This window comes from Phoenix dactylifera, chromosome 7 (genome assembly GCF_051530095.1).
Source record: "Phoenix dactylifera cultivar Ajwa chromosome 7, Ajwa_hap1_PhDact_Kaust_v1.1, whole genome shotgun sequence".
NCBI lineage: Eukaryota > Viridiplantae > Streptophyta > Magnoliopsida > Arecales > Arecaceae > Phoenix > Phoenix dactylifera.
The window spans coordinates 21,961,121-21,984,903 of NC_143196.1; the positions used below are offsets into that span (position 1 = coordinate 21,961,121).

The following is a 23,783-nucleotide window of genomic DNA, read 5'->3' on the forward strand; positions in this document are numbered from 1 at the left end:
AATATCAGTTCTTTTCGAAAATCTATACTTTCTCGCCAAGATCATCCGAGATCTCCAACCATCCATATGTCTTGGTCACCCATCAACATGATTGAGATGGGCCTTGGACAACCCACTTGGCAATGCGGATCGTGTGCCGAAGTGACGGCATGGAGGTCCAGAAATGGTAGACCAGATGGGTCGACATTTCGCACAAAGTGGCGAACATGCCGAGTAACATTGGGAGAGGCGATCCAAATCCCGCTGATATTTCCAATGGCCCGTCGTATTAATAATCCCATGCTAACTTCAAGGCAAGACGCAAATCCATTACCAAACGGAAAAAGGCAGCCTGATACGTCTTTTGACTCGGCGTCACTCCTCGCTGTCTTCTATTAATATCATCACCGGTTCGCAACCCTCGTCTCCGCCCAAGAAGTTTTTCGAACCCCAGCTCAGATTGGCTCTAAGATGGAGCTCAAGCCCGGCATGTCCGCTCTCGTCACCGGCGGCGCCTCCGGAATCGGTAACCTGATTTCTCTCTTTATTTCTTTGCCGCGTATGTTTTCTTTGGCCGAAGATTGTGGTAGAAAATTCAAAATTTCTGCGAGAGGTTTGTTCAGGGACTGTCAGTCATTAGGAAACTGGGTGAGATTGCCCTGTTTGGTAAAAAAAGGGAGAGAGCAAGGACAGGACAGGCTCTCGCCCTTCTTCTCCCCGTTCTCTTTCCTTCCGTGTTGGAAAGTGGAGTTTTATGTTGAAATAAGTTCGAGTGATGCCTTTTTTTATCGATTGGCAATTGGTGTGAAGATGTGATGGATGACTCAAAGGGTGGAAAGTGGAAAGAGTTTCTGATCGGTATGAACATCAAAAGTATAGATCAAAAGTACAAGTTTTACTTTTTTTTGCCCTCCATTTTTTATAAATTTGGTCAAATAATGGATATGGTGATGGGTCGCTTCGAACTTGTGTAACAACATAAAACCTCATCCGAAAGGCTAGCTAAGAAGGTGTTACTTGGGTTCTTTGGTTGTGTACAAACAATCAAGATCTATTCAGTATATAGCTGATGTGGGGCCAAAATCATGCCCGTACAAGTCTTTACATACTTCTATTGAAGCTCTGAAGGATCAAATCCATTCAAATCCAATCAAAAGTACTATAAATCTAGTCATAAATACAACGATCAACTCTTGGTCAACCCAATTAGATCTATGTTGCAATATTCCCTAATCCACATGGGCCATGAACAGGTTCACTTTGATACTAGTGTTAAAAAATAAAAAATAAAATAAAGGGGAGCAATAGAATCACCTTCGGAATCTGTTGAGATACTCGGAAGTTCACGTAGCCAGTATGTGGATATGGGTAGACTTGGTCTTGAGGTTTTGTCATACTTGATCTTAGAGTCCATCACTTATAGAAGTGCTCTAACATTCGGATTCCATAATAAGAGGAAAGTTGTTTCTGTTCCATCTCTTCTCCAACGGATATATTTGTTTGGGATTACATATTTGTTACAGTGGGGTATCACATACTCCGTTTATTTGGATTTCATTTTGCCGCAATTGTCAACAACTTGGGGGCTACTTGATGGTTTATGTCCTGCTGAATACACTTACTTGCGAAATTTTTATTTTCTCTAAGCTTTTGGATTCTGTTTTATCGACATATGTGTTCTTAGTGATGCTTAAGGACAAAGAGCTGATGTAGAGACCATGTGAGTTTTTTGTTCTTGAGAGTACTGTGATTGGCAAATAAACTGGGGTCGGCTCTGCTGGAGTTCGGCATATGTTGAACTGCCATCATGACCTTTTTGTTAGAAATTGCTATTATTATTTTTTAGTTATGTGGAAAAAAGTATATAAACCATCTTCATCCATTACATAGTCATCACAATCATGGACTTTGTACATGGTGCAATCTTTTTCTCCTATGGTTTTTTACTTATATTGTTTTTATTGTTTTTATCATTTTATGAATCCATTACTCATTGCTTTGAGCTGAAAGCTTCTTTTACCATGAATAGCTAGGATTATAAATCTTGAAAATTGAAAAAAAGAAGTAACTCACATAAAATCTTAGGCAAATTGGAAGTTGGGTTTTTCCCGTCTTGCAGTTGCATAATGCTCGAATGGTACTTTGTCTGTTAAATAAAACCTTCTTGTGTATATAGGCTTATTCTACACTCTTTATCAGAGCAGATTTTCTGAACTATCAATCAAGTATATAGCATGAAGAGTAAATTCCTACATACCGAATATATTTAGGGCCTGTCTGAATCTCTGGTCACTTTACTATTTGCGGGCCTGTGACTGATGACAACAGAGGAAGTCTGATTTTTCAACATTTAAAACAAGTTACAATGCACTGACTGCTCTATTAATGTTTCTCCAAATGGCTCAAATCATAAAATATTCTGAAATATGATCTGTCAATATATTATAAGTTTTGTTTAGATCAGGATTCAGGAAATTTAAGAGATCAAAAGAGATCTTTAGATGTCAAACCAATGTGCCATTGTGCAATAATGTTTGTTATTACATGTTTCTTTGTAACGTAAAATTATCCTTATACAGGTAATGTGTATGTAAAGCCTATTACTAATTTTTCTATCAAACTTTTGTAGGTAAAGCACTTAGCTTGGCTCTTGCACAAAAAGGTGTATGTGTAACTGTGGTTGACAGCTTTGAAGAGAGGGGGAAGGAAGTTGCTCTTTTGATAGGAAAAGAGAATGAGAAGTTCCATCTGAAACTTAAATTTCCACCTGCTATGTTTATCAAGTGTGATGTGACGAATGCAAGTAGGTATTCCCATTTCCCAATTGCGTATGACAACTATCAATTTCTATACCTTAAGATATTTCTTTGAAATTTGAAAGTAAGGGCTCGTTTGGTTCGCAGGAAAATGAGGGGGGAAAGTGTGGTCAACGGGAAAGTAATGAAATGCCTTTTGTTTGGTTGGAGTTTTCAAAGGAGAGAGATGGGAAAGTTGTATTCCCATGGGAATATGATTCCCACATTTCATGGGAAAGTCTTTCCCATGAGAAACATGGGAAAGTTACTTTCCCATGAGGTGGGAATCACTCCTTTTTTATTTTTTCCCAAAAAGACCCTTCAGCATTAAAGAAGCATTAAAGAGGCATTAAAGACCTAATTTTTATTAAGGGCATAATAGGAATTATACATAACTTTCCTAGGAAAGTGGATGGTCAACCAAACATAAGCACTTTGGAAATTAGTCACTTTCCCATGGTTAACCAAACATGTCAAAAGTACTTTCCTAGGTATCCTCTTCCTAGGAATCTGATTCCCAGGAATCATATTCCTAGGAGGGAAAATACTTCCCGCGAACCAAACGAGCCCTAAATAGATTCTATTAGTTATTTTTTGCTGCTTAAATTTTTCCAAGCTTAATACAGCAACACAAATATCTAAACTTCTATCCATCTTTTGGATTGAAGTCATTGGCCTAAATATGTGACTGGATTTCTCATTAGCTGAGGAGGTAAACTACTATATTACAATTACAAAAGTAACTGCATATGAAATATAATATAGCACAGTAAGGGGTAGATACTGACTTACCATTGATGCTCTGCACATTATCACCTGAATTATGGATGAAGGATTCCTCTTTCTTTGTTATTTACCTTTATTCTACAAATGGTATTGTATATACTTCTCAGAAAAATAATCATTTTTGTAGATAGCTATTCTTCCGTGCTTCTTTCTTTTAAAGCTTTGAATGTCCATGTACTAAAACAGACATATGAGTAAATCAATTGGATTATGGTTGTGAACATCAACCAAATGTTTCTAATGATTTATCATCTGCTATTACCATGAAGCGGTTGGATGATATTCACTTGCTGATCCTATGATAATATGCACTTGCAGAAATTATAGTTGTACAGAAGATGATAAATGACCACAACTAATGTTGTTGTTATCTTGAGCCATGATCTGCTGCAAAACATGATATAACAAGAACAACGTTTTGGAAGCTGTTACCTATGTATGCATCAAGTGGCCACAAGATTAATATCAAAAGCATAATAAATAAATAAATTTTCGGAGAGGAACTAAACCAATTGTGGCAGTCCACCTGTATCTTCAGATCTGTAAATCATGACAAATGTTTCTTTTTTTGATTTTGATGGTGCATGATATACTTTCGCAAGAGGGAATAACTACGTTTAAATGCTTTATGAACATTAATGCCATCCTTATGATTACATTTTTTATAAAATGAATTGAAGAGAAATCCATAGTTATCTTAATTTCCACCATTTAACTTAATTAAATATTATAGGAAGCTTATTGGTTCATATTGATCAGGTACATCTTAGAAATCATCGGTATGTAAATAAATTATTTGTATGTAAGTTCTTGACTCTTTATTTAATGGCCTTGTAATTGAAAATTAATAATGAGCAGGTGATGTTGCTGCTGCTTTTGAGAAGCATGTGGAGACCTATGGAGGACTCGATATCTGTATCAATAGTGCTGGAATTGGCAATATTGTTCCATTTGATCAAGACAAAACTGATGGGAATGGCACATGGAGACGTACTGTCAATGTTAACCTGACTGCACTTATTGATTGTACACGCATTGGGGTATGCATACTCATTAATAACTGTTAGGCAATTCATTGTGATGACATAGCAAATTTCATTCTGAAACCTTAATCTAGAAACTTTTCTTTCTGCTACTTAAATATCTTATACACCCACTAAAATTGCGACTTCTTGAAGACAAAACTTGTGGATATATATTAGAGATTAGGTTATACTGAATATCCTACAGGCTAGATAGTATTTTTGAGCAGCAGAGCTGCTCACCTATATATCTGGGTGCTCTGTGAAATGTGAAGAAAGCTAGAATTTCAAGAAAATGATGAAAGGGATGAAACCTTTATCGCAAGAAGCCGAGAACTGTTGTGTGATGAAATTCATGATTGTATAAGTTGGCATTGTCAAGGTAGCAAAAAGCTATGGTTTGTAGTAATTCTTTGCAAGCAGATCAATATAATGCAAAACAGGCTGCCAGTGAGGTGCTTGGTCAAAAGAAAAGGAGAGAGCGGGAGTGAAGAACTTGATGAAAGCTACTATCAGTAGTAATTGAACACTTGAAGTCCTGCAACAAAAAATTCTAATGCTAGTATATATTGCGAGTTTGTGATCTGTATTATGCATACTAGTCTCTTGATTAAAAATTTTTAACCTCTTATTGTTTCCCAGGATACAAAAAACGAAAAGATAAAAGGAGAAAAAAGGAAGAGTTAATTAAATGGCTCAGACTACTAGTCTAATTGGATTTTTGACTTTCATTTCATTTTCTCATGATGGCAGAACTGGGGAAAGCTTAGACTAGATACTTGTAGAACTCAAAATTTTTACAATGATAGCACTTCCGTTCAATGGATGAGTTAACTCACTAATGTGTAAAATAGCTGGTTTTGTCCTACATCAATTGCTTCTCTCTTGTGGAGTTCCTCTTGTAGCATCTTTTAATGTTCTAAAGAATCTAAACAATAATGTGGACTCAACACTCAAAAGAACGACAAAATATATGATGAAGAATTATATTTTTCTTTTCACTAACTGCATCTATGTTTCTTTCTAACAATCTTGTAAGATTGTTACACTCAAGGTTTTGAGCAAGATTTTATGTCTGACGTGCTGAGGGGCACAGGGCATACTTTAGCGACTTCATAAGGTATTGGTTTGGTATAGGGACTTGGAACACCCTGTACCAACACGTTGTAAAAGTGCTCTGCCAAGTCCACCAGTGTACCATATATTGGTACTAGAATATACCATTGCCATACTATACCAATATGTCTTAGTTAGATACCAATATGGGGCACAATACTGAGGCTAAAAACATTAGTTTGGAGACTTGGGTTTCAGTTGGTCTTGTTGAGCAATGATTTTGATAGTTTGCTCCATGTTTTGGATTTTTTATAAATGCAATATATTGGAAAACCAGTAAAATAAGAAAAATAATATATAAACAAAAAAAATCCAAGAGGGTGCATATTATGGTATTTGAAATTTTGAATACTTTTTATTGCTTGAAATTTTCTAAGTATGATTGTGATATTTTTGGGGTGAAAGCTTGAAAGGCCGAAAACTGAAAAATAAAAATTATTAAAAAAAAGAAAAACATAAATAATCATTTTATATACGAGTCCAGTTTGCACCGTATCTTTCAATTTTTTTGACAACAATCTACTCTTCTTATTCATAACATTGTAAGTATCTAAAATTCTAAATATTGTACGAGTGTTAAAATGCATAGAAATATGAAGTTGGTATGTTGATTACCATTGTATATGGTTCTATATATCGGTACATGAGTTACAATTTAAATTTTGAAAAGATCTAAAGATATAGAACTGAGCTCGAATTATCCAAGTTCAAGTTCAAATCTTGTGAATCCACTCAGTGGGGGAGGGAGGCTCAATCTATTCCTTCAACTCCTTTTAACCTCTTCTCCTCAACAAAAATAACGCTATTTAATCTTAATAAAATGCTTTTGGAGTCTGGAACTTAGTTACCTGAAGTGGGAACAGTTGCGGAAATGGATTTAGGTGTAAGTGCAGGGAAATGAATCTCTCAAAAAAGTTTAGAATAGGAAGCACTTTGGAAGTGTATGGGAAGAGATTTTCCTTAGAGATTATGAAACAAGAATGAGATTCTAGGTAGAACTTTTTGGTTAGGTGCTTGTAAGGTGTTGAGTTATCATCATAAGTAATTGACCCTTATTTTAACACGAAAAAGTAAAAGTAAAAGTTGAAATTGAGGTCTGCCCTTGTATTGATTGCCATTCTATATTTAAAACCTGTGATTGAATTTTTTCTGGCTCTTAATTTCTAGGGTCATTTCATGTTTAATCCCTAGCCCATGCATAACTGTGTATAAGACAACCATAACTGTGTAAAGGACTAAATGTAAGATGGCATTCAAACAAAAGGATTGGATATTAATTTCCCAAATAAAAATGATATCTGACACTAGTCATACTTGAAGCAATAAAGAAATGAATCCTAAAATACACTGAATACCCAAATAATGATTGAACCTAGCATTGATGTTCATCCAGCGATATTTGGCTGAAACTCTGAACTGTATTGGAGTAATTGTTTTGGCTTTAGCTGAACAGATCATAAACACTATTCTATGATCAGGTCCAACCATGAGCGGTACATTATTCTTGAAACAGTTTGATTAGGTTCTGGCCAAAAGTTAACAGTTAAGACCTTTGTGATAAACCATACTTGTGCTTCATCCAAATGAGTTTCTTGTCAGTCATGTGCCTCAACCTAATAGAAAGTAGGTCTTCTATAAGAGGAAGTTTATTAATCCTTATCTTTTTGAATAGGAGGACATCATTGTCCTAAGCAGCTTATCAAAATTTAAACTTCAATGTTCATAGGCAAAATAATGGGTTATGAAAGTAAGACTTTGAATAGACTGATAGAATAAGAGGTGACTTCCACCTTGGTGTCAATGAGTTTGGTTTCCTTAGTTCGCAAGCAGAGCACCCCCTAAGAGCCTGGCTTCAAAGGCCTCCTTCCCTTGTGAATGTGATGAGCAATTTGCTGGAAGGCCTGGCCCACTAGCTAAAAAGAAAAAAAGAAACACAATAAGTCAAATTAGAATCAATTGTCCCTTCAGATTTTCGGATGGGGGAAATGAGGAAAAGTAATAATGTTGCACCACTATGGCATTCACTTACTGTCTGATGGGGAAAGATGTGATGGAGAATTGGATTGGCCCTGTGGGGGTACCAGAGGGAATAAAAAATGACATGCAGTCCTGGTAGTTTGAGATTCTGCATTGCAACATGTCTTTTTTAATTTCAAGGAATTTCTGGATCGTCCCTTCCATATTTAAGGCCTTTCCACCAAGTCTTTTTATGCTTCTCCTACCTATATGTTTTTCTCATCACTCTCCACAAACTGTAATTGCTGAAATCAAAGTGCCCCAAGCTGTGTTCAACGAAAGAAAAATAAAAAATAAACAATGCCTCAGGTTGTTGATTTGGCCATGTCATTCTAACTCTGTTAGAAAATTGATAGGCTAGTAAAACAGAGTCAATTTTTCTTTTCTTCTTTATAGTCTTCTTTTAGAACATTTTCAAAGTCACACAATTTTTATGGCTAATAGATCTTGTAATTGGTTTAGTTTTATTGCTACTAAGCATTATAATAAATCTATGTGAAGTCTTACTAACCAGCATAAGTAAAAACAATGATAAGATGATTTTTTTTTTTTTTTTTTTTTTGTATTTTCAGAAGCTTTAGTAGAGAGGTTGCCTCTTACTTATAAACAGCATTTCTTAAAAGTGTTTTGATTGTATTTCCTTTAATCAGCACAAATGTCTAGAAACAAGATGAAAGTCATAGTCAAGGTCGCATAGAAAGAACTAACTCGAGTAGTTGCATATGATGGATAAGGTTACTATGCTATAGTTATTTTTGGATTTTTGTACTATTTTCGGAAAATAATTGGTTTTAAACACTAGTGCCTGAAATTGAATTAAAGGATGTATACTCTCCATATAAAGATCTTCTAATTTAGAGGATGCTCATTTCAAAATTTTGCCCTAGAAGATGAAGATCTATATATTGAGTATGGTTGCGGCATATGACAATTTATATTTAAAAATATAGTTTATTAGTTAAAAATATTAATTAGTTGATTTTTATTTTTATGGTTATATATGATATATAGGGTTGGAAATGGGCTAAAGCCAGCTTAAGGTCTGATGGGTAGGGCTGGCTTCAGGTTGGGCCTTGAGTCAAGCCCGATATTGTTCGTGTTGGGCTTGGTCCTAAAAATAGGACCCAAATAATTTTTAGGCTGGGCTTGGCCAATGCTTGGGCTAGTCAGAAGCCCAAGCCTGACTTCTAGCCCAAAGCCAGATTCGAAACTCGGCTTGATCTTAGCCCGAATTCATTATTAGGATCTTTTGCCAGGAATTCATTATTAGGTTAGTCTAGAGCAAGGTCCGTCGTACCGATGTACTGGTGGGCGCCGGTACTGGTTCGGTACCGGTCTTGGTTCACGCATCCAAAAGCTCCAAAAATATTTGGAATCGGTACGGGTTGGTTCGGATCGGTACGGGCCGATATGGGCCGGTACCAGTTTTTAACACCGAACCGGACCGGTTAGAGCTGGTACCGGTTTGGTATGGGCCGGTTCAGCATTTCTTGGTCTAGAGCATTGTGCCAATTGGGCCAAGATTTTTTGGTCAATTGAGGCAATTCAGGTTGGGCCCAACCTTTTAGCTAAAACAGGCTTATTCGGGTCATCCCAAAGGGGCTTCGAGCAGGCCTCAAGCTTTGGCTGGGATTTGGGAAGAAATTTTGAGCCTAAGCTCGGACTGAAGCCCTAACAAATTTTTTGGGCTGCACTTAAGCTAGTGTGTGGCCCATCCTGGCCTAGTTCCAAGCCCTAATGACATGACAAGATTGTGTTTGAAGTCTAACAAGCCTTTATTAAATAACATTATGGGCCCCCTACATAGGAATCCTGGCTTCTCCCATGGTTGGGGCATGACTTGGGTTGTCGGAAAACTTGCACAAGAAAAATAGTTAAGGCCACTTCTGCTGTGACCTATTTTAAACGATGTGAACATTAGCTTGGCTAAATTCTATAAAAACGGGAAGAGGAAGATGACTTGTGGAATACTATTGTTACAAAGAGATATTAAAAGACTTGTTGGAATCAAGGTTTGCCGTATCGGTACCGACCTCTGTACCGGTACCGGATCCTGTACCGGTGCCATACTATTATAGTGTTGGTACGGTATGGTATGCGGTATGTCTGGCAAATCGAGTGTCGGCATCGGACCGGTACTGTCTGGTATGGTACGGTACAACATACCATGGCTGGAATAGAATGCTTTCAAGTCTATAGCTTCAAACTTAGGCTTAACAATTTTGATTTTATTTATCTAATTTTTAATTTTCCATTGAAAATGGGCCTATTTTATCTGTAAGATTTTGTTGTTATAACAGATAAGAATGTTTAGTTAATATATACTGTGTAAAATATACTGAAAGCTCCTTCTATTAGTTATCTGATCACAAATATTTTTCTCAGATTCAAACAATGCTATCTAGAAAAAAGCCTGGTGTGATAATAAATCTGGGCTCAGCCTCAGGTCTTTATCCCTTGTATGCTGACCCTATTTATTCTGCTACAAAAGGTTTGTCTCTCTCTTCTCTGACTTCATTGTCCAACTGTCCAAGTTTCAACTTCTTAAATGAACTACACAGAATATGGACTTACAACCATCTTTTCAGCTTATATTTTCTGTTATGTTCTGTGTGTATCAATTTTGGATATATGAACGACAAAACATTCATATATGTATGTATGTTTGCATATGTGGTATAGTTATCTTGCTCTGGGTGGACCAAGTTTGTCACTTTTCCTACTGGAAGATGACAGTTGCATCTCCCATCTAATGCTTAAGCTAGCATAGGTGTATCTTTGTCATTTGACTGCTGCCACCAATGCACATTTTTGTGATTTATTGATTACTTCACTGTTTAATGCAGTAGTGGCCACATTTAAATTATAGAAGTACTCCCATACAACTAACACTATCTAATACAATCCATGGTGGTGAAACTGTCATCTTCCAGTAAAACCAAGATATGAACTTTGGTTTCGCAGGAACATTGCATCAACATATATATACTTTTGTATGTTTGCACATGTATATGCTTTTGAATTAGAATAATTTGCTCAACTAAGGCATGCAAACCATTAAAGTAAAACTAATCAGTAAAACTAATCACATGATATAGCAACAAATAATAAATTTCTTGCACTTAGTCATGACTTGGTGCAAGAATAAGGGTCATAAAGTTTTATTGTTGACAAGCAAATAAACCATCTATAATATTGTAGACTTGTCATTACATACAATGATATCAAGTATGACTTCACATTTTATCCATATGAGAATTTTATAATATACATTGATATAACAACTTGAAATTTAACTAATATTCATTAGGAATCCCTTTGTTTTTCAAATATGAAAAATGGTTCCACCAGCATTTTGATGTTATCTATGGACATGATTATGTTCATATGCTCTTGCCAGTATTAACTTAAGAACCAAGACTCTATCTAGCCTATTTTTCTTCTTTTTTGTTCCGGGGGTTTTTTTGTTTGGGGGGGTGGTGGTTAGGATTCTATCTTGCTTTTTCATATGCACAAGCATGAAATTAAATCAGTGCAATCTCATGAGAACATAAATTAACTGGCTTGGATTCATTTGAATTGAACATAGATTAAAGTTTTCCAAGTCTGAAGGACATAGCCAAGAGTTTCACATTAAATATCATACGCGCATAATGTCAAACCATATGATGGTTGATATTAAAATAGTTTTGCACTAGACAGGTACTAGAATTGGGTTGTTGCGGTTCAGGTTGTCTGCAGGAAACAATTCTTAGTTGGATATGTGCGTGTGGATTTTTCCAGCTGCACATTAATCTAGAGTCCATTATTATTGGAAGAGTGCCTAGATTTGCCCAAAAATCAAAATGAATCTGTGGAGGCATGGTTAGAGAGCCATGTCACTAGGATTTAGTCAGGTATTGGACTGTAAATCTGCTTTCCTTTGATCATGGAGCTTCATCATGGTGGCACAAGAGGTGATGCCCCATCTTATGCATATGTTGAGGAAGAGCACCCAGGTGACACTATGCTGGTCGTTATTCAAGTACCATACGATCATCATGTTTGTGGCAGCATTATGTCTGGAGAGTTTACACAATAGGAAAAGGAATATCATGGTATCAATCAAGGTTCGCCGGACCGACCGTACCGACGTATCGGTGAGCACCGATACCGGTTGGAACTGGTACCGAACTGGAGACGCGCACGCGGACGCGACCGCGCGTGGACGTCAAAAAAAAATAAAAAAACAAAAAAAAGGGTCTGCGCGCGGACACGTTAAATGCTGCAGAGTGGCATCGCAGCTGCGGCCGCGTGTGAACGTCAAAAGAAAAAACAAAAAACGCGCGCGGACGCGTGCCACTTTGTGGCATTAAATGGTCCACGCGGGCTGGCATCCCGTATGGGCGCGCTGCCGCACGAGGAACCGCGTGCAGGTGCGATTCTTTGTTGGGGAACCAGTCGCGGGCGCGGTTCCCTATGCGGAGAATCGCGCGCAGGCGCAGGGAATTGCGCGCGTTCGCGTGATTCTCCGCTTGCGCGTCTGCGCGCGATTCCCATAAAAAAAACACTACGCACGTGATTCTCCGCTCGCGCGTCTGCGCGCGATTTCCAGAAAAAAAAAGCACCATTCTCTTGATATATTCTTTGGTCTGCTTCTTTATGTTCAGTTTCTTTTGCAATTTTGCCCTTGGCAAGTCTACAGAAGCAACATGGGCCACCTCATAGTGCACGTGTCTCTCTTTCTTTCTCTCTCTTTTGGAGCAATTTGAGCATGTGAAATTCATTGCCTAAATGAGCCACTGAATTAACACATTATATCTAGCACAAGAGATATGTAGATGGTGCAATTGGTTCAAAACAAATACCAATATCAGGACTAAATATTACTTCGATGGCAGGTATATAGAGCTCATAGGAACCTTAGTAATGTACATATAAAAATGACATTAAAATACCAATAATAGAATTGAAATTGAAGAAAAACTTAAGGGTATCAACCGGCAAAGTTGGTAAAGTCTCTTGTATTGATATAAGAAGTTTGGGTTTGATGATCTCAGCCTTATCCTGATTTTGAGCTAGACTTCCACCTAGTTCTCGAGAAAAATGGAAGTAGAAATTCTCATGGAGAAAAATCACAATAATAAAATTTTCACATAATGTGGACTAATAATCATAAACAAATTGCAAAGGTACATGTTCGTTGGTACATATCAAAGTGACACCACCTAACAGATGAATTACGTAACCACCATAACCATTCAGCCTATTCTCAACTATTTGTGGTCTGCTTTATGGATCCTCATTCGTCAAGTTTTGCCATTTAGTTTCTCCATATCTTTTTTATAAACTCCATCCATGATTCCATGTTATCTTATATATCTTCTGCTCTTTTTCTTACAATCTTAAACACAAATTAAAATACCTCCTCTTGCTGGAGCATTTGCAAATCTTTGTTGTATATATCTATACCCAAGGTTTGTTGAATCGATATTGAAGGCCATACTAGTTGGTGACCAATTAGGCAAGATATAGGTCCGTATTGTGGCATTCCGGGCATATCAAAACAGGGAGAGTTGGAGAGGGAGGGAGAGAGGGAGAAAGGAAGGGAGGGAGGGAGGGAGAGGGATGAAGGGGGAAAGAAGGAGAGGAAGGAGAGAGAGGCCGAGAGAGAGGCTTGGATTTGGTGAGAGAGAGGGGGAGAGAGAGGCCGAGAGTAGGGGTGGCAATCGGGTCGGGTCAGACATAAATGGGTCGGGTCAGAAAATCATAAACTTGAACCTTACCTGTTTATTAAATAGGTCAGAAATTACAACCTGAACCCGACTTGTTTATTAAACAGGTAATCCGACCCAATCCGTTTAACCTGTTTAATAAACTGCCGAACCCGACCCCACCTACCTGACCCGATCCGTTTAATAATTGTCCTCGGAGACCTCGACAGCTTGAAAAATTTCAACAGATCGGAGCTCTCCGAGACTCCAATGTGTTGTCGAGCCTCACGTATCGCCCGTCGTCAGAGGAGATGGGAGAGGCAAGATGGGTCCTCTGCTTCACCGATCGGAGAAAAAGAGCATGTTGAAGCTGCAACTGCTGTTGCCTCTCCATCTCGTTGAGCGACCGCTTCAATAGACCTCCAACCGCTGTGGCTCCTCCTTCGCCGCCGGCGGGCTTCGATCGGTTCGGCAACAACGGCATCTGGATCGTGGATACGGCTTCGAACCCAAAGCCCCCGCGGAGATCGCGCCCCGGGAACCCTGATGCTATGGCTTCGTAAAGATCACGTACCAAGGGATGATCCGGATCCTTGGAGGATATCTAGAGTTAGGGTTTCATACCTCTCAGTCTTTGGATCCGAACCAGAGAGTGGGGTTGATGATCGGGGGGGCGGTAGGAGTGAAGGAGAGCTAGGTTCAAGCCTTTGAAGAAGGGATGGGCCTTGACGTCGGCCGGGCCACCAGCTGGGGGGAAGGCGAGGGGCTGCTTGACGATGTTGCGGAGGGTGGCCTTGTTGTTGGGCCTGACGAAGGGTGTCCGGTCGTAGAGAAGCTCGTAGAGGAGGATGCGACGCTGCCATGGGACTGTGGGAGCGGCCGGCAGCGACCTCGTGGACGACATACTCGTGGGTGTCGATGAAGCAGCAGGACCGGGCGGCGATCGGCTCAGCGACGAATCGGCGGGAGGGGAGAGAGGGGGTCGGCATGCGGGGGTGGAAGAGGCGGTCGGGGAGGCAGGAGGGGTCGTCGGCACCGTCGGAGGGGTCGGAGGCGGCGGGCTCGAGGGTGGGGGAGGAGGTGGACTAGAGGGAGAGGTCGAACCAAAAAAAAAGGGGCAATCGATGCCCTGGTGAACTTGGAGAGAATATTTTAAATGGGTGATGGATCCTTGTGGGCTGTGGCCCTTATCCAACCTGACCTATATATTAAACGGGTTATATAGGTTAAACAGGTTAGACATCTTAAACCTGTATCCGACCCAATTAATAAATAGGTTAAACGGATCAATCTGTTTATGATCCGAACTTGTTTAGGCCAAATCCAAACCTGTTTATGGGGTGTCGAACACGGGTCGGGTTGGCGGGTCGGGTCATTTCGATATGGCGAAGGGGGCAAACGAAGGCAAAGAGGGGCTATTGGGCATTTTTATGTTGCGAACCGAAAGGGAGGCTTGAACCGTGGCGGTAATCGATTGGCCCGGCTTGGCATGCTCCAACCCGGCAAGTTCGGCAAACTGTGTCTATACCATTTCAATCATTTTCCATCACTTTGTTTTTATCCTTAATTTGTGCAATTCATAAACTTTTTTTAACATATTCATTTCTTTATTTTTCTAGTTTTTTCACAAATCCATCTTAACATTCTTATTTTTTTCATACTCAACTTGTTTTCCACACATACTATTGTTTTTATAAAATTGCTCTTTGAAGCATGCTTTATAAGCCTAAAATATTCTGCATCAAAAACTTCATTTATGATGGAAAAGAAAATTTCTCTATATAAACCAACTCTCCCCTAACTTCAAATCCCACGCAAATGGTTGTCTCCTCTATCCGTCCTTATTATTCAATATTGTTTCCTTTCGCTTAGCCTTGCTATCACCTCTCCTACTTTAGCTTTACCTAGAATAACCTTGCACTTTCCTCCTACAAATAGCACTTGCTTTTTGGATAAGTTATTAGAAATCTTTCACTATCGAATGCAAGCTTCCTTGCCTCTGTTTCCATTTCTTTCTCCCCTAACATTTCAGCCTCCAATTTTTCCATCTTCATTCTCTTTGAGTTCGAACTCTTCTCTATTAGTTTACTAGTTAATGCTTCTGACTATGAACCTTTTGCATTGCATAAACAGCTTCTTCCAACCACCAAACCCAGGGATGGAATTTGTGTTTTGCGTGAAACTACTCTACCTAGATTAGACTTGATTCATCCATATGAACAGATGATCATGGCTTGACATGAGATTCTTCACTAGGTCCATTGATGCTTCTCATGTGTTCGGATCTAGTGGGCTTTCTCCATCACTTATCCAAAAGGAGTTGGCATCTTAGTGCTTTCATTAGTCTTCTTAACCTTCTCTCATGGCATTCCAATGGTTTTATATTGCATTACCATCCCTCCATGATTCACCCAATGACTGTTCCCAAAGTACTTAGAGAATTACAAACTTTTCTACAAAACCTTCTAAATTCACATGGTTGGTAATATTGGAGCCTTTGCACTTTCTTTTGAGGAGTGCTTGACATTTGAGTTCCTCCACTTATGTCGTTTTTGCGTTGAGGTTATGTCTCAAGCTCCTAATTGATGTTGCCTTAGCATTAATTGCTTTTTGGTATGAAATTTAGTAACTTGCAAATAAACTTAACCAAGACAGCAATTCACCCCTAAGTTTACCCGATTCTTCTAGGTAAATGGATTTTTTTGACTTGCAACATTTGTTCATGCCAAACTCCTAATTCATTGTATCTCCTCCATACCTAAAAAATTCACCTTTCTCCATGATCAACCTTTTCGCAAATTTATACTATACCCATCTATAGGAACCATTCTTTCAAAAACCTACTAGGAGTTTGAAGAAAAGAGGAAAAGACTCTTTGAGCCAATCAGCCAACCATCAAGCACGATTCTAATTCTGTGTTATTAAGCTCCCATTATAAGCTCTGTGATGTCTAGGAACTTGCAATCATCATTGCAGAAGATCATAGCTTTGAACTTCTTAAGGTTGTTCCACGTATATGCTTCCCATTAAAAGCAAGATCACTTAACATAGGCTCCATTTCCCCCTAATTTTGACAAATCAATGGTAAGTATAGAAGCTTGATGTAGATAGAGCATGCTATATCCATTCTCAAGTTCTCATATTCAACCCTTTTAAGTGTTTGATAAATAAAAATCACTCATATCTCCCAATCTATTGTCCTGATGGGAAGTTGATAGATGTTTCTTCATCATCTAAAGATCATGCTTGCCATTTTTCGTTTCTTTTCCACATAATAACCCAATACCTTTTCCATACTCCTCTCCTTAATCTTGGTCCAGTTTTGCTAGGAAATTTTCTTGGTTGTATAGGATATTAAAATCACATTTCGCCCTTGGTAAAGTAACAATTACGAAAGCTTTCTCTTGTTCTTCCCTCTTAATGACCTCCACGCCTCATCTGCCCTTTATGTAGCTACGAGGAAGATCCCTACACCAAGGATCGCCGAATCGGTACTGGTAGGCATACCAGTTGGCACCGCTACCGGTTCGGGACTGGTACGGTTGGCCGGTTCGGGCCGATACGGATCAGTACGTGCCAGTACCGGTTTTTAACAACTAACCGGATCGGTCAGAGTCAGTATCGGTTCGGTACAGGCTGAACCGACCGGTACGGGCCGGTTCAGCATTTCTTGCACTACACTGGGCTGTTGTGTCTGAAGCCTCCGCATCAAAAGCACCTCATGACATTTCTACAAGCTTTTCTAACATGTATCAGTGACCTCAAGATATAATAAAAAATCCTTTTTGGAGGAAATTTGCTGAGAAGAGAGTAGCACTTCACCTTTTGCTTTGTGGCAAATGATTCATCATAGCTCCCCCCCCCCCCCCCCCCTTCCCCCCAAAAAAAAGAGGGAAAAATCTGGCTATTTTGATATCCTTCCTAAGAATCAGATCTTAACTTGGCCTGCTAGAAAGCCCTTATTTGATGATTAAATCTGGTTTCTCTAAGTGATTAGTGCTATAATGGTGCTCCTTTGATGCTCTAGACAACATTTTGTGGACTTAGATGTTCACTATAAAAAATATGCTCTGTGATCCGAGCCACTGATTTCATCTGCTTCATCATTGATGCGGGTTAAGGCTTGGTCATTGTCTTCATCTCTATCAGAAGCATGTGACAATAGCTGGAATAATGATAAATGGATAGGGGGTACAAATATAGTCCTAGTGTTACTTATACTTTTTCCCAATCTCATGGGAAAAGGAACCAAAAGCTTGATGTGTAATTATAGTTTATAATCATGGGTTGATTGAGTAAATGCTTAAGAGCCAAAAAGCCTTGCCTAACATATGCTGTAAACGCAAGCATCAAGGATTTATTCCCTTACACACATACATGCATGCATACGTACATAAGTAAATGCATGTGTGCATGTATGTATGTCTGATTCACTGGGCTATATAGAATGTTTATGCACTCAGAATTTTGTGTTTAACAGGTGGTGTTGTCTTGTTCACTAGAGCACTTGCTCCACTAAAACGCCGAGGAATTCGTGTCAATGTGCTTTGCCCTGAGGTAATGTATACTTGGAAGTTGGAATTAATGAAGTTAAAATTATTTTTACTTCTCGAATAATTTTTCTTTTTTAAAATTCAGAGTTCCTTAGAATAAGATTTATTTAAGCTTATTTCAAAATGTCCTATATTAATTATTGTTAAGTACCATACAAAGCCAACTCTTAGTAGTTGGGAAAAGGCTTGATAATTATAGTTATGAGGCTGTTCTTAAGATAAATAGAATCTTGGAGTCAGTGTGTTCATGTCAATAAATATCCAAACTACTTATGCCATGTCCAAGGTGTTAAAAGAACCATCTACTTACTATTTCTATTCAATATCATACATTGTAGAATATGTGAACGCATGTTTCGTTTTTTAAATTAGTTAGAAAAATTAAAAATTGAAATTATTTTAAGAATGCTAAATTGTAAATTTATGAACTTTTGATTTATTTGGTGGAAATTGTTGTTTGATAGATACAATCATATTTATTATGAGTAAGATGTGTTTTCGAATCAATTTCTATGTTTTAAGTGAGTAAGTGCAAACAAGATTATATTTCTAAGAATCCTATACTTTTCTCTTTCTTTTTTTCTTTTTTTCTTTTCCCCCTGATTTTAAACTTGTAATGGATTTGTCAGCTCATACTTAGTGAGTAACATGATGAAGATTTGTATCAATATCAGTTAGCGTCTTTTCATGTGAACTGAATGTTCTCTAAAAATCCATGTAGTGACGAGTAAACTTATTTTCTTGTTGTTGCTAAATTATACAGCAGATATGGAATAGTGCTTGCTCATGATCTTATTATTGATCTGTAATTTGTCTACACTCACTCTCTAATCACATGCAGTTTATTCAAACTGAGATGGCATCAAAGGTGGATCCTAAACTAATTAATGCACTTGGTGGCTTCCTCTCCATGGAGATGGTTGTGAATGGTATGCTATCTTGATGATGGTTGCTAAGTTTGTACAAGCTTCATGAAAAAACTTCAAATTCATTGAATTTAAATATTTTAATTTTAAAGTTATGATTTGATATTATTGGTATCTATATTTGATTGCCATTCACACTTTCTTTCTTTGGTGGTTTTATTATTAGTCTTGAACTCTTGATATTATTTTATATCTTGTTGTACTAGTAGTTCTGGTTGCAAAATTCTTTAAAAGAATTGATGCTCGTAATAGTTAATATAGGTTGCAGTGTGATGCTTACAATTATGGTTCCCAGCATGGTTTGCCATACTAGCCGATATTGGTGCGTACGACCGTACGGTATAGTACAGATATTGGATCGGTATGTGGTACGGCATAGAATCTGGTAGTGAGACAGTGAACCTTGGTTCCCATTACTAGTTTCAGTACCTGTACCAGTATCTAGCTGGTACAATGTTAGTACAAGGTGGTTCATGATACCGACATTCAGTACACTCCTTGTACCGAGCATGGGTTTGCTACTGGTATGTTATGGTATACTCGGTATCAGGCAAAATGGTCTAGTATTGTGAACTGTTATTTAAGACCCAAAAGTAGTTGTTAATTTGAACAAATTTTGGAGTATGCATCTTTATCACGTCTACATAATTCTTCCATTATAATTACTATATTACCTCTAGTAATATGTATTTGGGATTATGCACATACTAGATAATTTTAAGATATCTAATTATAGTACTCTTAGAATTAACATACAACTAGAATCAGATTGGAAGATTTGGACCACATGCAATTGTATGATAAAGTATACTACATGAGAAAAATTATAGGGCTTCAACTAGCCAGCTTGTAGAATAAATGATTATAGATCTTTTGAGAGCATATGCATGTACAAAATTATTGGCATATACAATAAACAATAAATCAAAATTAAAGGTTTTGTCTGTTCATGATTTCCTTCATATTTTCTAATATAGCTCCATATTTTACTTGACGTAGGTGCATTTGAGCTTATTAAAGATGAGAGCAAGGCTGGTGCTTGTCTATGGATCACTAAACGTAAAGGCATGGAGTATTGGCCTACACCAATGGAAGAAAGAAAGTATTTATTGCAGCCATATAAGTCAAAAAGAAGATTTGTGTACACTACAGCTTCTAAAATTGATTTACCCGATACTTTTGAGAAAATGTGAGTTGCTCTGTCTTTTGTTACATAACTTTTCTAGATAGCTCTTTTTGGCTGAAGTCCTAGGTTATTGCAAATGGTATTAAATTGGGCCTAGCTTATGGCCCATGTTTAACTAGAGGACACTGTAGGTCCCTTTTGGGGATGAACACAAGTTGGTTGTGATGTTTCTATTTTAGATTGGACAATTCCTTTGTGAGGAAACCAAGTCTTAATGGGGGGAGAGGACCTATGTGGGCATGTGTTTAGTCCCACATTGATCATTTGTTTGGGAGGTCTTGGGTGTTTACATAGAATCAAGGATCCCAATTATGAACTATCTGGCTAGCCCTTTTAGGGTGAGGTCTTGGGTCGCTATTAATTATCTCAAATTTAAAAAGATCATCAATCATGTAATAAATCTTATATCACAATATAAAGAAACTGGTTCAATCAGAGTTACAAGGTTCCTTTTATTTTACCTAGTTGTATGCTAGATTTTTGAAATTTCTCAGTGATTCATTGGTACTTTAATGATAAAATTTGAAGCAAAGTTTAGGATAAAGTGTGTAGGTTTGCTTCTATTCAAATTATTTAACGTGAAGTACTTGAGTCTTGACATGGGTGTTATAACGGAAAGATTGTGTTAGCAATTAGATCAGTTGCTTTCTATTCCACTCCATGAGGTAAATGGCCTGTCCAATCTCACAGCTGGTAATTGGTGTTAACTTTTGGCGTCATTAACCTTTCAATATCTAGGAAACTTTTATTAGCTTTTCACCCTGAGGCCAGCTATTCTAGAAACAGGTACTTTTTGTAATCTAGTCCCTTACATGGAGTCTACCACTGTCAATCTTGTTGCTAATGAAAGCTGCCTCTGTAACTTGACATCCTAGCAGACTCGTCCCAAATATGATCAACTTGATGTTTGTCACAACTTGACTTCGTCTTGGGTTATCGGCTTCCTCCTTATCTAGCCCTTAATTGTGTGTTTACTGAAATGCCATGCCAACTGAAATAAACTTGTTAGAAGTCATCGAAAAAGCATGCACAGATCCTGAGTCCTTTTATTGTTGTTAACCTAAGATTTGATTACTCAGATCAGAGAGTAGCTCCAATAGATTTATCAAGTTGGCTCCACAGATGCTCTGTTTTCCATGTTTGCCACCTAGAATGTTTGATCATTATGGACATTGGATTATAGAGCCAAACACAACATTGAATCAGCTGCTTCTTTTCTCACAGCTTGGACTTGACATGTTATTCGCCTCTTTGATTACCATAAAAGTAATCTTCACTTCTTTCTGATAACATGAGTTCATGATTCCATGTTCTAGTCCCATTTCTTTTCTGAGTTCTGATCCTTGCAGATGTTTCCGAAATCTTGTAGTTATTGATAAATCTACAATATGTTAATGATCTTTCAGTTTCCAGTTTTATGTTTACTTCCTCTACTTGTTCAATCCTTGTGTAAGCCTAAGAAATGGGGTTATTTGTGGAGAAAGGAAGCTTTATCATCTGAATCTTTCATGTTCTTCGCCTTTGCTGTAGCTTTTCTACAGTGTCTTAAATTAATTTTATTTGTTTTGTAGCATCATATACCAGGTTGTGGTTCTATTTTTTGTGTTTAGAGATTATCTTGATCAAGTGTAATGGGTGATGATTGATAATTCCTTTTCCTTTGTCATACAGAATGAGCTGCAAGTGGCAAAGCGCCTGGTTGTACCTATTTCAACTTGTGAAATCAAGTCTCTTCTTCCCTTTGACCTAGTCTGTTCTAACATACTTGGACTCACCCCTTGCCTTGTGATGACTTATTGTTATTATAGTTATTCTAGTCTATGCTTTGATTGATGATCCTTGTTGCTTAGATCGCTGTCTATCTTGTCCATCGACAATCTGAACCTTCTGTCATTTATAATTCTTTGCCGCCATGATTGATTTCAAATCTAACCGACCAATTAAAGACATCTGTTCTATCAGTTTCTCTGAGTACCTCTCATCTAAAATTCATGGTGCCATTAAAATCTCTTGGAACTGCTCCTAATTAGTCATATCCTTACACACTTGAGAAGAGCGATGTTCTCAGGCAGAAGCGTCATCACTTATTGATACTTCCTATTTCTCTGCCTAGCCTTTATATTGAAAATACAACTTCACATGTTCTAGATTGCTTTGCCTGGCTTTTGACTGGTTCTTTTTCAAATCAATATTTGCTGTTTCCCATAACTCTTCATGCTGAACATGAATCTCAATCTTATTGTGATATGGTTTGACATTCGCACTGCAAAGTTGTTCCATGGATGAGGAGCTTTAGCTCTCTAGATCATACTAAGATCTTGTTTTCCTGTTTTCCATAAATATCTCCATTGGCTGCAATTGGATCTACGCAAGGCTAAGATCTGCTTTATCTTTTATCTAGTGCAAGACATGACTGTTTTCTCAAGCCTGTACCGCATCAACTATGAAGTCATATCTGTTCTTGTAGCCCATATGATTTTTTTTATCTACTGATCTTTGTCATTGTAAATAATGGTTAATCCCACTATTAGTTTGAATGGATACAAATAATTCCTTTCTATGTTAGTCATCACTCTAAAATCTATATACTTACTCTGGCTTGCCTCGCACACTCTTGTTGTAATTTCCTCCATCAGACCAATGAGCTAGAATGGATTCTTCTTGCCTGGTTTTAGCATATTAGGAATGTCGTTACTAAAGGTTTATGGAGAGGTAGCTTGACTATGTGCTCATTGCTCCATGCTATGTTTTCAGTATATCTATAATTCTATCTATCTATATATATATATATATATATATATATATATATATATATAGAAGGCAAGCCTAATTGCTTTGATTAAGGGATAAAAGGAGATACAAAATAGCCTAACTGCTATTCTTGCATCATTATCATTCTATTCTTAAATAATTCACTAAATATGATGCTTCCATTTTCCTTTGTAACTAAGTCATCATCTCAAAAGTAAATTTGAGATAAACTGATAAAGGGTGTTCGCTCTTTTTGCTACTTTATGTAATTTGAGGCTGCCATATCTCATTAGATGTACTTGTTTCTACAGCTAAACTACTTCTCCATTTCAATCTTCCCATGCTTGATTTATATTGTACTGTCATATAGCTTCATTTGAAAGTTGAAACTAAGTCCTGCTTACGACAAGTTACTGCCAGAGGTGACTTTCTCGCTACTATCGATAGCTAATAAGTTGTTTTTTCCTTTGGCCATTGCTCAGCCTTATATTGATCATGAAGTACATGTGATAAGTCATTTGCCTGTGTATCTTGTTTTCTTCACTTTGTAACTGCTGTATGTATCCTCTGGAACCTCAGGTCCCATTACATGCGCCATTTTCTTCTCTTTTGACTTGTGAGTGCTTCAATCTACTCCAATCATTGAAAGTTTTACAAATTGGAAGACCTTTGAAGATTTCTTAAAAAACTGCCATGACCAATTCCTTTTTATGTTGGATCCAATCTCAGAATGAATGTAATAAATCACGATCATAAGTTAAAAACTGTAAGTAGTAGTCAAGGAATTGTCAAAATCAATAGTAATAATTGTGTAAAGAACATGAGTAGGCTCTAAAACATATCCTTAAGAATGTCAACTAAATAATAGACAGCTAATGTTACAAAAAAATGCCTTTATGATGAGTACACTGTAACACATGGGTGAAAAAATCTCCAAAGGTGTCAGAAAGGACACTGTAA

The 23,783-nt window shown here is 37.7% G+C and overlaps 1 protein-coding gene across 4 annotated transcripts in view; it reads left to right on the top strand.

Annotated features, from left to right (window-relative positions):
* The first annotated feature begins 235 nt into the window (after positions 1-235).
* NQR (ARP protein (REF)) overlaps positions 236-23,783 on the top strand; it is a 66,159-nt gene continuing 42,611 nt past the window's right edge. For 2 of the 4 annotated variants that reach the window (XM_088701291.1, XM_088701292.1), the window contains exons 1-7: positions 236-505; positions 2,609-2,782; positions 4,419-4,600; positions 10,100-10,205; positions 17,888-17,964; positions 18,802-18,889; positions 19,886-20,075. In XM_088701291.1, coding sequence (XP_088557417.1) covers positions 451-505; positions 2,609-2,782; positions 4,419-4,600; positions 10,100-10,205; positions 17,888-17,964; positions 18,802-18,889; positions 19,886-20,075 — 872 coding nt within the window. In that variant the 5' untranslated portion in view covers positions 236-450. Of the gene's footprint in view, positions 506-2,608; positions 2,787-4,418; positions 4,601-10,099; positions 10,206-17,887; positions 17,965-18,801; positions 18,890-19,885; positions 20,076-23,783 lie in introns of all 4 variants that reach the window. The other 2 variants (XM_088701294.1, XM_088701293.1) reach the window with 2 other exon arrangements.